Source organism: Rutilus rutilus (genome assembly GCF_951802725.1).
Source record: "Rutilus rutilus genome assembly, chromosome: 2".
Classification (NCBI taxonomy): domain Eukaryota; kingdom Metazoa; phylum Chordata; class Actinopteri; order Cypriniformes; family Leuciscidae; genus Rutilus; species Rutilus rutilus.
In genome coordinates, this window is record NC_140210.1 from 3,161,325 (window position 1) to 3,178,300 (window position 16,976).

At 36.6% G+C, this 16,976-nt stretch overlaps 1 protein-coding gene across 1 annotated transcript in view; it reads left to right on the forward strand.

The window, feature by feature from the left end:
- ptgfrnb (prostaglandin F2 receptor inhibitor b) overlaps positions 1-16,976 on the forward strand; it is a 47,527-nt gene that overhangs the window by 13,613 nt on the left and 16,938 nt on the right. Inside the window, exon 5 of the mRNA XM_084392803.1 lies at positions 16,006-16,428. Coding sequence (XP_084248929.1) covers positions 16,006-16,428 — 423 coding nt within the window. The remainder of the gene's footprint in view (positions 1-16,005; positions 16,429-16,976) is intronic.

The following is a 16,976-nucleotide window of genomic DNA, read 5'->3' on the forward strand; positions in this document are numbered from 1 at the left end:
ATCAGTTTTTCCGCGTTCATTTCATCAGGTGGAAAGCACTAATTGCTAATGGGGGTGTTTTCAGAGCACCGCTGTTTCACAGGTAACAGTCTGTCTTCAGAACACCCCCCTTGTTTTCACGTCTTTTGGATTAGCCCAACCCACTGGAGAAGAGAGACAGATTGAAGAAAGTAGGCTACAGAAGGTTTGCTGAATATTATTATTTTATTAAAGTGGACGTGCCGTTTGTGTTTAAGAGTAAAAGCTTTAAGTTAATAGTATATTCGTGTCTCAGCCGCGAAGTTGAGCTCCTATGTTCAGCCTCGCTCTGTGCGAGCTGCACAGAGCGGCTGAAATGATAGTGTCTGTCAGTTATTATAATACATATGACAAAAACAATGGTCTAAATTAATTCCTCAAAAGTTCTTGTGATATCACTAGTTGACAACATGGTACTATTTTCGGAAATTATAGGCTATGATATTGCACAGGTGCACGTGATGCAACGGTGTCAGAGCCGACAGACTCGTGTCTGAAATAATTAGGTCAAAAAACGATTTAATATACAGCAAATAGCCTACTAGTTTTTAATGTTTATTTATAATTCATTTAGGCGGACAACAAGGCTACCAATTACTGCGCACAGTGCGCAGCTAATTAACTTAACGTTTTTTTTCCTAACGTCATTTTTAGTCGATTTTTAGTCGAAAATGTCTGGACTTAAGTCGACCAAGATTTTCTTTGGTTGATTACAGCCCTATTTATTTCCCTCATGTGGAATAATTTTCCTTGTAATTATGTAGCCTATGATTTGCAAAAATGCCAACTGCTGCGTCTGTGTAGATGAGAGAAGCAAAGTGTATGTGCGTTGTGCACATTCTACATTATGGCCAAGCACGCGCCCTTAAAATAGCATCTGAACACACCACTGAAAACGCGCCACTTGTCAGTGGCGGAATTGTTTTCTGAAACTGCAAGATAGCACCAGGGAACGTTTGCGCCGGATCACGCCTCCTCTTTTCGCTGAACCTGGAGCGCAAGATCATTCCCTAATATACCGACGTGCGTCTGTGGAGGGAAAAGTCCGCTGTGCTTCGGGTGCAATATAGGAATGATATATGCGTCGGTGTACAAAGTCAATTGCGCTGGATGCAAGATAGGGCCCTTAAAGGGTTAGTTCACCCAAAAATGAAAACTCTGTCAGTAATTACTCTCCCTCATGTTGTTCCAACCCCGTAAGACTTTTGTTCATCTTCAGAACACAAATTAAGATATTTTTGTCTCACTCCTTCATAGGCTTCTCTGTGTATCGATATCTGCCATCCCAGAAAAGTTAGTAAAGACATCGTTAAAATAGTCCAAGTGTCTACAGTGGCTCAACCTTAAGTTTATCAAGCGACGAGAATACTTTTTGTGCACAAAAATAACGACTTTATTCAACCATTCATTTACTTCTGTGTTTCTCTGAGTGAGTTCACGTAGTGTAACAGCGCAGCGCTTCTGGGTTGTACATCAGAACGGAGGCTCACTATTGGCCAGCATCACACACATGACCAGCGTCGGCCAATAGTGAGCCTCCGTTCTGACGTACAAACCCAGAAACGCTGCGATGTTACACTACGTCAACTCACTCAGAGGGTGAGTAATTACTGACAGAATTTTCATTTTTGGGTGAACTAACCCTTTAACGATCATAAACACCCCGTTGCATCTCATATTTTGTGGGTGACATTTCAAGAAAATGCCATCTGAGGCTCTTTACCAGTGCGTATGAATGCGTTCTGCTTCACCCAGAGCTGAGACCCTCATCCATAAAATATTAATTTGATGTTGATTATTTGGTATTTAAATGACATTAAAAGCATATGTCGTTCATATTTGTGCACTTAAAAATATCTTTCCATATGTCAGCTCAGTGTTTCAGACGATGGCCTTGGGTTGTCTATTAAAAGATGATTCGCAGATCATGGATGAGAGACAATTAGGGCTGGATGATATAGCTAAAATATAATTTTCAGCTTTTTGATGATATGCATATATTATTTATTTATTCTCTCTGAAACGGCTTTAAATGATTTTTTGTGATAATAAGTTTGATGATTCATTCAGTAATTGTTGGCAAGATATTTAAGTAACACACAGTTAATGTATTAAAGAATATTTTCCACACTTTTCCCACTGAGAATAATTGTATTTAAACACACCACCCAGAACACCCTAGCAACCGCCTAGCAACCACCCAGAATACCCTAGTAACCACCTAGCAACCACCCATAATACCTTAGCAACCCACTAGAAACACCCTAGCAACCGTGCCGAATTTTGCCACTGCAAGCACCACTCACATTTTCTTCAGGAAATGTACATTCTAGTGTACTCTGTTGTTCAACAGTGACAGTAAAGACATTTATAATGATACAAAAGATTTAATTTCAAATAAATGCTGTTCTTTTGAACTTTTTACTGAAAGAATCCTGAAAAATGAAATGTATCACAGTTTCCACAAACATACAGGGCTCCAGACTGCGACCAAATGGTCGCATTTTGCGACCAAAATTTGAGAGTGTGCGACTAAATTTTACATCCAGTCGCACATGTGCGACCAGTAAATTTCATCTCGTTCATAGTGGGCGACAACCGACGTCGCGTCTGCGATGCTTTGTTTACGACATCACGACAAGAAGACTAGCATGTTTAATTTTTTAACGGTCCTCCATGAAGGGTTCCGAGTGAATGAGTGTGTGTGCGCGCGAGTGAATGAGTGTGTGTGTGCGCGAGTGAATGAGTGTGTGTGTGTGTGTGTGCGCCCGAACGCAAGTGAGTGAGTGAGTGAGTGAGCGAGCGAGCGAGCGAGAGAGAGAATGAGAGAGTGTGTGCGCGAGTGAGTGAGTGAGTGTGTGCGTGCGTTAGTCTATGTGCGTGTATGTGAGTGAGTGCGTGTGTACATGTGCGAGTGAATATGTGTGTGAGACGGCTCGAGATGACTGGTTGTAAAGCAATGTGTAGTCTGACAATGTTTCTTGTCCAGGACATGACAAGATTTTTAGGAGTCGAAATCGTGTAATCTGATACATTGACTATAGTAACAGACAAAAAAATTGCGCATTCTGAACCAGGCATAAGTTAACTAACTATGGTATACTGTGGTTATGAAAGTAGCCTACACATCTTTTTACAGCACTTCAAAACTATATCCTATTAAAATGTTTGTTTTTTAATGTGTCGACCAAAACATTTTTGTTCATCCTTTAAAGATTGTCTCTATTTATAAAACTGAAAGTTTCAAGAAGTAGGAAAACTCACACTTAAAAAGAAGACTAAATTACCATTGTAAACAGCTGCTGAGGGTGCTTATTGGCTATTTTCACTCCCTAATATCTATTTTGTCACTCATTTTGCTTTTGAAATAATATTAAGACATTATGAAGGATAATAATTAAATTTAACTTTATCTATACACCTCAAATTTATCTCAGTGCTTTGTCATCCCACAGTACCAAATACTTTCTGTAGAACTTAGAGCCGCGGCCCTCAGATGTTAGTCTGGAGCCCTGTGATCTTAAAATAAAACTGCACCATAATTTCTGTACGCTTAATCTATTTATTATCAAAGCATTTGTCTGTAATAGTTATTTAGGGGGAAAATGTGAAGGTGTGCCCCTAAATTTTCTGCTTGCGCTCCTAAAATTTTAAGTCAGGGGCTACAGCGCTCCTAATAAAAAAAGTTAGTCTGGAGCCCTGACATATGAAACAACACGACTGTTTTCAACATTGATAATAATCATAAATGTTTCTCGAGCATCAAATCATCATATTAGAATGATTTCTGAAGGATCGTGTGACACTGAAGACTGGAGTCACAGGATATAAATTACACTTTATTATATATTCACATTTAAAAAAAGTAATAATATTTTTTTAAAAATCCTGTATATGAATCAAATAAATGCAGACTTGGTGAGCATATCAATTAAAAAAATCTTTCCAAACCCAAACATGTGAACAGTAGCATATATGAAAACAGTAAACAGACATACTTGCCTATATATATTTGACTAAAATATTTTAACATGTGAAAAGTGACTTCTATGAAATTTTTTTTTTCTGTTTCTTAAATAGGCAGTTTAATGGAAATGAATTGGCATTTTTGGTTTTGAAGTTTGAGAAGACATTATGAAATATTTAGACCAAGTGAAATAATAATAGGCCTACCCTAAATCTTTATGTTGCCAAATGATCAATGTTTGTGAATATTCAGATATCGCCCAGCCCTAATAACCGTATATAAGTATAAAATCTCAGCTAGACCACTCGACTGGTTCGCTATGTGTGTGTGTGTGTGTGTGTGTGTGTGTGTTCGTGTCTGGTTGAAGATTTGTGTGCTAATGCATCAAAGGCCTGTGTGTGGTCGTTCTGATGGAGAACCGCTGTCTAGATCTACAGGCTAAAAGCCAGTTGCTCATGTAGAAGTCACAGTTAATTGCTTGGGATCTCGTTGTCAGCGTGATTAACAGCGAAGAGCTTCAACCTGTTTATTCTGTTCGGAGTTACAGAGAAAGAGAAGGAGTACTTCACCGTAAAAGGGAAGCTCTGGAGTTGTTTACTCGGCTCGTTGATTTCGAAACATGCAGAATTTTCCAAAATTGATCCAAAATTGACAGAAAATATCATCAAAGTCGTGCAAACTTGGTGTGATGCGTCTTCATGCGCCTTGTTAGACTTGGAAAATATAGACATTTAAGTTATTATTCACTGAAAATCTTCCCGCCAAAAGCAGGAGATGCAGGTCTGAGATCAAAAGGTTTCTATATATGTTTCAGAATTCAGATTCTTATTTGTAAAACAGGTATCCACGACTCTAATATCTGATGCGTTCGATAGGGTTGTGCAACCTAAAACTATTAAAAGCATTTGTGTTATTGAAAAAAGCCTGAAATAAAATATGATATGAAAAACCTGAATTAAAATTAGATATGTTGCTTTGAAAACTAACTGAAATATGTTTAAGTTGAACCATTAAAATTACTAATTGGGAATAAATAAATAACTAAAACAGAAAAAAAGGAATCTAAATAGTAATATAAAAAATACAAAACGACTAAGTGACTAAACAAAGTGAGTAAAAGTTCAACTAAAATTAAATTTAAACTGAAAATAAATAAAAGCTACATCAAAATATAACTGAAATCTATAATAGTATATAAATAATAGTATAAAACTGGTGATCACACACATATTAACTATTTTATTAACTATTTTTATTTCACACTATTTTAAAATTGATTTTGCTAATTGAAATAAATTTGAAATAAAATAAAAATATTAAGTGAAAAACTTGAAAGAAAATGTTGCCTTGGCACTAATAGAAATACCACTATAAACGAAAACTTAAATTTAAAAAGAAAAAAAAAACTAGCAAACTAGCAAAAATGACAAAAGCACATAAAATTACTTAAACATAAACTAAAATGAAAATGAAAATTTAAAAATATAAATAAATATGAAAAATAGGAATAAATATATATACTAGTAATAATACTTTTGAGCAAGGCCTCAAGAGGAAAGACATTTATAATGTTACAAAAGATTCTATTTCAAATAAATGCTACTCTTTTTAACTTTTTATTAATCAAAGAATCCTGAAAACAAAATGTATCACAGTTTCCACAAAAATATGAAACATATTTTCTCAAATCATAAATGTTTCTTGAGCATCAAATCATCATATTAGAATGATTTCTGAAGGATCATGTGACACTGAAGACTGGAGTAATGATGCTGAAAATTCAGCTTTGATCACAGGATATAAATTATAATTTACTTTATATTCAAACAGAAATCAATTATTTCAAATACAAATAATATTTCACAATATTACAGTTTTTTACTGTATTTTTGATTAAATAAATGCAGCCTTGGTGAGCAGAAGAGACTTCTTTCCAAAAACATTTAAAAAAATCTATTTATTTATTTTCTTATACTAAGTGTTTTCCTTTAATATTGACCAAGGTTTTTTTTTTATTTTTTTATTTTTTTTTATTTCCTAGAGAATAAAAAGCTAGATTTAGATATGGCTCAGTGGGTTTCAATGGGTTTTAATAGGAAATCCCCACCAGCATTGCACACAAACAACCGTCTGAGCCATAGAAAGACATCAGGTATTGTCTGTGACCTCCTGAAGTGGCCGTGGTCGGTGTTTTTAAGGGCCAGATGTGACGGTACACATCTTTGTTGGTACACATCTGGAAACACTAGAGCACAACAGCAACTTCATCTATAAAGAAATTGCCTCCAGATCGCAGGACTCTTGACTTTGACTGACTGCATTAAAAATAATAATTTGAAGAGCATTCGTTTTTGCTGGTCAAATCTTTGTGGTAAATCCACACACGTACTGTACTTACACAAGCTCTTTAATCTCTGAGAATGAAATGCTATTATTTGTTTTCCAGTGTGTGAGTAGGCCTACTACTCCTGTAAAAACGTTAAAGAGAATCTCATTGGCCCTCATTTATCAAAAGTGCGTACACCAAATTTCCAGCGTACACCTGGCGTACACCCAAAACCACGGTGACTTTGAGATTTATCAATATGGACGTTGGCGTACGGCACGCTCAAATCCTACGCCAGGATGTGGTGTACGCACGCTTTGAGTGCGGGAATGCACAGAAAAACAATTCCTAACACCACAAAACGCTCTGACAAACTAAAAGATATGATATATTATGACCCACTGTAAAAAAAACAACAACATAGTAATTATAAACTTCAGTGTTTATTTTTGTGCAACATGGACTTCAATGTTTAATTTGTGTGACTTTACCAAAGCATTTGAATTGTAGGCATATGTATTCCTTAAGTTGCGAGCCTGTGCGCTTTACCTGACGTTTCAAGCCTTGTTTATACTTTCGCCTGCGCGAGTCTCCGCAGACTGCGCGCGCACCTCCCCAAACGGACGAGGCGTTTATACTCGACGCGCTCGCCGTTGTACTATTCTTTGAAACGATGGTTAGGCCAGGGTTAGGCCCGGCAGGTGTGCACGGACTGGGTTTAGTAATGAAAGGCTTTCAATGACCAAAAAAATAATTCAGACTGACAAAATAATAAAAATGACATTCTTCTTCTTTTAAATAATAATAATAATAATAATAATACAAATAATAATAATAACGACATTCTTCTTCTAAATAACAATAAGCGTCATTAATAATAAAAATCTAGAAATCAATTTTGTTTCTTTCCACTTCCCTGGTTTCGCTTTCTCTTTCTCAAAGAAGTTTCTCTTCTTTGCTGTCTTCCGTGTGTCCATGGCGTAAAATGAGGGCGTGGGGGGAGCGGAGACTTGAATATATAGGGGCGTGTTATTCTAATGACGATCGTTTTCAGCCGCGGCATTTATCAAGCGCAGGTATTGCGTACACCTGGATTTCAAAGGTACGCACAGCTTCATAAATCAGGCGGTGAGAGGAGTGTAAGCATAATCTTACGCCAACATATACGCCCGTTTCTACGCAAGAATGATAAATGAGGGCCATTGTGTTTCCAGATCTTTAAATATGACCTATTATGCCCTTTATCAAAGTCTTAATGTTGTTTTTAGGCTCTACTAGAACAGGTTTTCCTGCTTGAATGTTGATTATTTTCCTCATATTCTCCATTGTTGCAGCTCCTCTCTTCCCAGTCTGTCAGTAACGCTCTGTTTACTTCCTGTCTCTATGAAGCCCCTCCTTCTGAAAAGCACACTGTGCTCTGATTGGTCGGCTGGAGCAGTGTGTTGTGATTGGTCGAGCGCTTCGAGAGTGTTTGGCAAATGTCCCGCCCCTTACCATAACCGCCAGTTTCAACACACTCAACCAGGCCCCGCCCCTTTATTCTGCATATGAATTATTTAAATGAGGAATATTGTGACGTGTTCGTTCCCGTGACACTGATATAGAGAATAATTATATCATGCTGTGGAACTTTGCAGAGCTTTTTCATGCTCAAACAGCAACGTGACACACTAAAGACAGATGAACATGTGAAAAAGCATGATAGGTCCTCTTTAAAAGAGCAACTTTTACACTCGCACTCATTTCCATGAACATTTTGGCTCTCGTTCCTCCGCGCGGTTCCAAGAAACCGGTCTCATGCCGAAACACCGACCTGTAGAACTGCTAATGTTTGAACTTGAGAACATGTTTTTGTGTGGGACGCTGAAAAGTGTTATTGTTCTCTCCTTTGTTTTCTCACTTCCTTCTCTTTAGACGCTTCGCTAAAAGGCCAGCGTGATTACTCTTGCCTTCTGGGATGCATCTTTATGATCAAACTCTAGACAGCATCACATATAATCACCTGACAACATATTTGGTGCAGGATTTACAATTTGATGGTGTAGAAACTTCTAGTAAATTAGAAACTAGTAAAAAAAAATATTGGGTGTTTTTATATTTATGTGCATTGTTGGTTCTTTGTGTGTACGCATGTTGAAAACACAAGCAACAAAAATTCCCCCATGGGGATAATAAAGTAATCAATCAATAAATTAGTAGTAAAAACTAAAATAATTACTTTCTTGTAAAATGTACCGATAATCTTTGCTTTACTGTGTTCTGTTACTCTTCAAAGCTACATTTATTTACAGTAAAATACAGTAAAAACTGTAATATTCTGAAATATTATTACAATTTAAAATAACAGTCTTCTATGTGAATATATAGTAAAGTGTAATTAATATCCTGTGATCAAAGCTGAATTTTCAGCATCATTACTCCAGTCTTCAGTGTCACATGATCCTTCACAAATCACTCTACTATGATGATTTGATGATTGATTATTATCAGTGTTGAAAACAGTCGTTAAACTGATACATTTTATTTTTTCAAGATTCTTTGATAAATAGAAAGTTCAAAAGAACAGCTTTTTTTATTTGAAATCGAATCTTTTGAATCGCAGAATGACTGCAATAAGAGTATTTGAAAGTATTGACTATAAATATAGTTCATGTGTCAAAAGGTTTTAATGAAAGGTTCATAAATAGTCTTAAAATTGACCATTTGACCAAGTGTTTGTGCGCTGAAAAAAAATTGGAGTAGGATTTACAATTTTCACTCAGAAATTGCTAGTGAATTTTTACAAATAATTGTGAAGAAACGGCAAGTAAAACATTGAATTAAATGTGAAATTTTGTAGGTAAAAAGAATGAAATAGTATTTTCTTATAAAACTACTCCAATAATCGTACTTTTATTTCCAACTTTAAAAAAAATCCCTTTTTCTATGTTAATCAGAATATATATCTAATATAACGCTGTTAGTTCACACTCACAGTTAGGAGTGTTCCTCAAAGAACCTTGGAGAACAGTTCTTAAAGCTGCAGTCCGTAGCTTTTTTGGGTTAAAAATGATCAAAACTCTCTGCTTGCCGTAGCTCGATTCAAAACGGTAAGCTTGTAATAATGTTTTTAACTCCAGTGGTACTGGTGGATTTCCATGGGAAATTCGAGCATGTCTTTGCGTCATTACGTCACATCTGTCCACATGAAGAAGAGTCTCGGCTAGTCGGCTATGAGTGTGAGGATGCTGGAGGTGGAGATTTATAGCCTTTACTCACAGCACTTGATATAATTAAACTTAGCATTTTGATGGCGGATCCAGAAAGGTTTAAACAACAGTCACCAACTGGAGATTCACCCGCTGTAAAACGCAGAAGATTTCAGACTGCAACCGGCCCACGCGAAAAACAAGGATAAATATCGGAAGGGCATTAAATGTAGTCACGCAATGCTGATGTTGTTAACATGAACAATTTGAGAACAAAGTGATATGACGTGATATGATATGATAAGCGATCGTTAGATTTAATCGGCGTGATTTACTGCAATGCTTTTTTCCCCTTAGTTGGTCCGAACAAAAGTGGATGTTACTTGTTCAGATGACATTTTTCGGTGAAAACTCTTATGTTGTTCATACTTCCCAAGAGTAGGATCTGTGATTGCGAATGCCCGGATCCACACCGGCGGCGACTGACAGTCGCACATTCTCCTCAAAACACGGGATTCATCCGCGCTGTGCCGTGCCGAGGCACAACCCACGTAAAGTTGATAATTCCACAAATAACTGCGATTGCAGATTTCGAACAGAGATGGCGACAAAGAGGAAAAACTACGGACTGCAGCTTTAAAATAACCATTTTAATAATCTTTTGCAGAATGAGAAGGTTCCATGGATGTTGAAGGTTCTTCATGGAACCATTGATGCCAATAAAGCACCTTTATTTTTGATTGTAGCGACGTGAGCAATAGTAAGTGATGTTAGACTTTGTAAACGCCATTAATAAAGACAATTTTCATCTCCACAGATCCGTTTTGTCGAGATGAAAATTGTCTTTATCAGTGGCGTTTGCAAAGTCTAACATCACTAACTATTGCTCATGACGAAGGCAATGCATAGTGTGAAATATCCATTCCACAGCTTTTGACTTTTCTATCACTCCTTCCAACATTGTTTTCAGATGAGTGTCAAATGAAATGATTTGTCTTGTTGTGTTTGCTCTTATAATTCAATCTTATAATTGAGCTCTTTAATACACGGTGATCTGGATGTCTTTATTTGGTCTCCTCGGAGAAACACGCCACTGTGTGTGTGTGTGTGTGTGTGTGTGTGTGTGTGTGTGTGTGTAGAAGCATGTTTATTTGTGGCCTATTTTTGCATTGCGAGATCAAAGTCTGCGTCTGTGGTGTGTTGATAGTGAAGGTGGTGTCGTCTGTTATCATGGTGTCTGATGAGTAGCACACTTTGTAGTATGTGGCATTATCATCCAGCGTTTGTGTTTGTGGACGACGCTCGATCAAAGCAGTGAAGTGCACTAACCTCACGCTGACGTACTGTACCGCCTGAACCCGTGCCATATGCTCATGCATCTTACTGTTGTGGAAACAGCTGAAGTCTCTGTCAGGATTTCAGGAGACGTTCTTCATGTTGTCTTGCACTGATGGATGACTTGTGCTGCTCAAACTCATTAGCGTTAATGACATTAAGACCCGGTGAGCCCAGCAACCAGCATGTTAATTCTGTATAGTCTCTATAGAGTCATGTGTGTGTTTGTGTGTGTGTGTGTGTGTGTGTGTGTGTGTGTGTGTGTGTGTGTGTGTGTGTGTGTGTGGTCTGTTTGTAAATTGTACATCATAGTGTATGTACGTATAATGAGTCACTTGGTTTTCAGTTATTTTAACCTTTTATATTTTATTTTTTAATATTATATATTACTTTTATTTTATTAATCTTCTTTTCTGATTTATTTAAGAAGAGATTTAAGAATCAAAAATATTCTGATTTATTTTTAGTTTCTCTATTCTGTTTTGATCTCCAAATTTATATTCTCATTTATTAAGCAAAATTATTATTATAGTTTGATTTATTCTGTTATTTATTCAGTCTGTATTCTGATTTCTAAAATTATATCTTGATTATTCAATTTATATTTAAATTATTCTGTTTTTTAATCAAATAAAATTAATAATTAATAAAATTCTATTATAATATATAATAAAGTTATATAAAATTTTATATAATATAAAGTTCTATTTTATTCTGATTCATAATTTTTTTAAAATTTTTAATTAACTGATTTCTAAATGTATATTTTTATTCATTGTTTTTTAAAAATAAAATATGTGTTTATTCAGTAAGTTGTGTTCTATTCGTATTTATAGTTATATCCTGATCCTACTAAGTGAGTCTATTCTACACCCAATCATTTAGAGATTATCGGGTGTCCATTGGTTACTAATCTCCAGTTTAGTGCTGATGTCAAAAGACCCGGAATCCCGGATCATGTGACCTGTAATCTAAACTCAGCTTTTATCATTCTCTCTGTATTTGAATAACAATTACACCAAACACACAAACACTAACCTGATGCTCCAACAAGCACCACAGCTCATTCTCTAGACAGGTGTGCGGAAAGCCAGAAGAAAGTGCGAGAGAACGAAATGGAGAGAGGAAGACAGAGACAAAAGCAAGAGCGAGAGAGCGAGAGAGCGAGTGTGAGATAAAGTCTGATAATGCAGATTGAATGTCTGCAGTGGAGAGGCTCTTAATGAATCGTGATTGACAGATCCTCGTTTCGTTCCCAGGACACTCGGTTCCCGTCCATAGCGACCGGCTATAGAGCTCCTCTCAGACATTCATCTTGTCTTCTCTGTTTGTCCGGGTAAAGAAACACATTGTAGACCTGCTCTCGTCCTGTCTTTATTTATCTTTCTTTAACTAGAAGTCTCTCGTTCGCTGCCTGGTTCTCCTCACTTGATCCCAAAAGTTCATTACCAAGCTGTGCTCAGAATTATAAAGGTCTTCAGCTAAAGCAACAAACTAAGTTGCTAACTTTAAAAAGTTGTTAGTTAACTGGCAATGCTGAAAAAAAAAAAGTATTAATTGAATTGGCTTTTATTTTTATTTATTTTCAGCTTTCATTTTCAGAGTCATTTTAGGATATTTGTTATATGCTTTTGTCATTTTTGTAGGTTTAGTGTTTTTTATATTTTCAGGTTTCATTTTTTACTACAACTTCTACTTCATGTCTATTTCTAAGCATTTAATTTAAAACATTTTCTTTGAATATTATTTATTTTTGCTTAATCTCAAAACATTTTTATGAAATTTTAGTTAACAATGTTAGCTGGGTTGAACCGTCTGAAATGTCTAGTTTTAGATGGGAAATGCTGGTTTTTACTTCCACAAGGAGTTTCAATTGCCTATTGTTAACTTTAATAATCTCAGCTGTTTCTCCTATAGATTAGGGGATTTTAATCTTAATTCTTCTGTATCTCAGTATAAAGACCCCAGTTATCTTGTGTCTCATACAAGATCTCAATAACGCCTCTAAGATATGCCAACGTCTGCAATCCAAAGTCAAAGATCTCAATATGAACTGGAATATTTAACTTTAATAATCTCAGCTGTTTCTCCTATAGATTAGGGGATTTTAATCTTAATTCTTCTGTATCTCAGTATAAAGACCCCATTTATCTTGTGTCTCATACAAGATCTCAATAACGCCTCTAAGATTTGCCAACGTCTGCAATCCAAAGTCAAAGATCTCAATATGAACTGGAATATTTAACTTTAATAATCTCAGCTGTTTCTCCTATAGATTAGGGGATTTTAATCTTAATTCTTCTGTATCTCAGTATAAAGACCCCATTTATCTTGTGTCTCATACAAGATCTCAATAACGCCTCTAAGATTTGCCAACGTCTGCAATCCAAAGTCAAAGATCTCAATATGAACTGGAATATTTAACTTTAATAATCTCAGCTGTTTCTCCTATAGATTAGGGGATTTTAATCTTAATTCTTCTGTATCTCAGTATAAAGACCCCATTTATCTTGTGTCTCATACAAGATCTCAATAACGCCTCTAAGATATGCCAACGTCTGCAATCCAAAGTCAAAGATCTCAATATGAACTGGAATATTTCTCTTCAAATTCTATCTAGAAACATTTTTTTATTTTGAGCAATATTTTTTGCATTAACCCTCTGATGCTCTTCGTTTGATGGTCAAAAATGACAGAATTTGAAATGATTGTACTATATTTTGGTCCAATAATGTTTTTTTTATTTAATATTTTGTATTTTTAGGGGATTTTATGGTACTAATTTATATTTATGCAGGTGTTATAATCCATTTATTCACTTTATGAGCATAGACCTGAAAATGTAATTTACAGTTTAAACTGTCATGAATCTTAAATGCTTAAAGACAACACGTGGCAGATTATTGCTGAAGTGAAGCAATAAAAAAAGTTTAAAACGAGTTATAAAGTTTACAAACATTTATTGTTATTTATTAATCTTTTTTTATTTTTTATTTTTTTCAAAACACATTTTACTCTAAAACTGTGATAAAATCAAAGCCATAAATCTAAACAAGCTGTGCTCCAAATGTGAGGTCACTATCTCAAAAAATGAGCTTTCAGTGAGATTTTGTTTGGCTGCAGTACCAAACGCTTCCACTAGATGAAACTTGTTTCCCATTCATTTCCAATGCGCTCATTTTTGACTGCGAACAATACAAGTGTGACTATTTTTTCAGACCATTTAACCTTTTTGAATCATAACCATGATTTTTACCATGTTTCGTAACCATTTAGCAAAAAAAATCAGCACAAGAGGGTTAAAAGTGCCCAAAACATACTTTACACTGGTAACCAGCGCTAAGACTAAGTTTAAGCACCAGCTGGACTAGGTTTTCAGGTCTAGACTGCAGGGATAAAACCTATTTTTGCTGCATATGTGCAGTAGTCTTTATCGGAGCCAATAAGATGTTCCCCAAAGTAAATGGCTATAAGTGGGAGGGGCTTAGCGAACAGGAAGTGATGCGGATGAGAGACACAACGCACAGATGGTCCCAGTGACTCAGCCGGCGTGACGTCCAAAAAGCTTAACGCAAAACCCACCACCACATGTGATGCTCAGTGGGGTTGTATATGCCAATGATTGTCTGGATGATTTTCATTTGTCTGTGTTCCCGTGCCTCTCTCATGTGTTTTCCTGAGCTATTTACGTCATGTGATTATGTCAAGGTTGTCCGTGTGGGAGAATAGCACTGGCTTTGGCCGGCTGTAAGTCTTTGTGTGTCTCTAGTACTGCTCACCCGAGCATGAAGGTCCCAGCTGTATAGGAAGAGACGCAGGGAGCCCTTCACTAACCGGGCCGGCTGCCCACAAACACTTGACACTGGTGCGCTGAGAGCCTAGAAACAGCTTTAATGAGTGTGTGAATGTGCACGTGAGTGGATGTTTGGAGGTGTGTGAGGGACATTTGTAGTCATTTACAGTTTCTTTTCACTGCTGAAGAATCAGTTTAATCAATTTTCTTCAGCAAACATGGACTGAGTCACTTTGGGATAGTTCAGCCAAAAATGAAAATTATGAAAAATTCTGGCGCTTGACTGGCAACTTAAAAAAAGTCTGGCGGGGACAGAGTTAAAGGGACAGTTCACCCAAAAATAAAAAAATGTGTCATCATTTACTCACCCTCATGTTGTTCCAAACCTGTATGAATTTCCTTTCTTCTGCCGAACACAAAAGATGATATTTTGAAGAATGACAGTTTCTGGTCCCCATTGACTTCCATTGTATTTTTTTCCCCGTATTGTAGAAGTCAATGGGTGACCAGAAACTGTTTGGTTAAACGATTTTAATGCACGACGTGAAGGCAAAGAACAGCCCGACACGAAGCGGAGTGCATTCAAATAGTTTAATGCACAGCTAGCTGTAGATTATCCCACTTATGCCATGGTTATTTGCCAGTATTGACAATTTAAAGTCTCCCTGTAGTCAATCATTTTATCCCTTAAAACTCATCTTTGATCACCAAAATTACATATTTAAACGTTATTTTTCCTTCTTCATGCCTTAAAATATCTTGAATGTAACTCGACACCCTTGCCTCATTTAGTATACGCGGTTCTATGAATATGCAAATGAGCCCCGCCTCCACTCACTCACTCAGCTCAGAGATCCACTGGTTGACGATCACACGTTGATCTGATTGGTTCCAAGGTAGTTTGTGACGTCAGAAACACCAGCGATTTCAAAGCGTGTTTTTGAGACTGTCTTTGGCTCACTGCAGTTTTGAGGAAATACTCAGCAATGGTGTCAACTTATGAATTTACACATGGTTTGTCTTAACGCATATTAAAAACACCACATAGACATATAGACAACATTAAAAACTTGATTTTCACCACAGGGGGATGTTTTATTTGGTGTTTGTTTGCAAGAATCACTTTTGATTTGAACTAGTGTGCAACCACCCATAACACTCACAATAACACCATATAGAAACATCACAACACTCAAAACACCCCACTGCAATGCAACACCCTGACAGGCAATGTGCTAAAACAACATCCCATCATGCACGGCATGCTTTAAAAATGTGCAAATCTACTATACATCATTATTTAATGTCTGTTTTTTTATTTAATCTGAAATAGGCGACGCTTTAGTTTTATTTTGACTAATGTCTCTGTGTCTTTCAGATCCAGACTACACCGTTGTCCTAAACTCATCTGTGAACGCAAAGTTCTTCGGCGACCCGACGGAGCTGGAATGCAAAGTTACAAATGTGTCCAATCTCCGTAGCGGACGACTGGGAGTGTCGTGGCTTTACAGAGACGCTGTTCCCGGTGACGCTGCAGTATCTACTCACACTATCGCGTCATTGGATGAGAACGGGACCCTCGTGCCAGGCAAGACGTACAAGAAACGCATGGAGGCGGGGCTTATTATAGCGACCAGGGCGGAGCCTTCCACATTTAAGCTCCGCCTCCTTCACACGACGGACGCCGACGCTGGAGAATACACGTGTGGCGTAACGGCGTGGATCCCGACTCGTCATGGGAACTGGAAAAAGGTTGTGGAGCATTTGACCCCAGCGCTTAAAGTCAGCTTTGCTAACAAGCGTAAGTTAGCATTCATTTAAATGATTATGTAATCTTCTAGTAAGACCAGCAAACAAACCTTTCTTGTTTAGTTAACTCTGCCTCTGTATATAAAATATCAAGGTAACAAACACTTTACAATAAGGTTCATTAGTTAATGGATTAACTAACATGAACTAACAATAAGCAAAACATTTGTTTCAGTATTTATTAATCTTTGTTAATGTTAGTTAATAAAAATTCAGCTGTTCATTGTTTGTTCATGTTAGTTCAAGGTGCATTCATTAATGTTAACAAATACAACCTTTGATTTTAATAATGTATTAGTAAATGTTGAAATGAACTAAGATTAATAAATACTGGAGAAGTATTGTTCATGATAATTAAGGTGGTTAACTAATGAACCTTATTGTAAAGTGTTACCAATATCAAACATTAAAAGGTGTCTAGTTTGCCTCAGACATCTGTGAATATTGCAGCTCAAATGTTCACGCTTCTATTCTGGTCTGACATATGACATCTCAGCTCATTGATTTCCTGCATCATTTCTATAATTACCTGAACGCAAT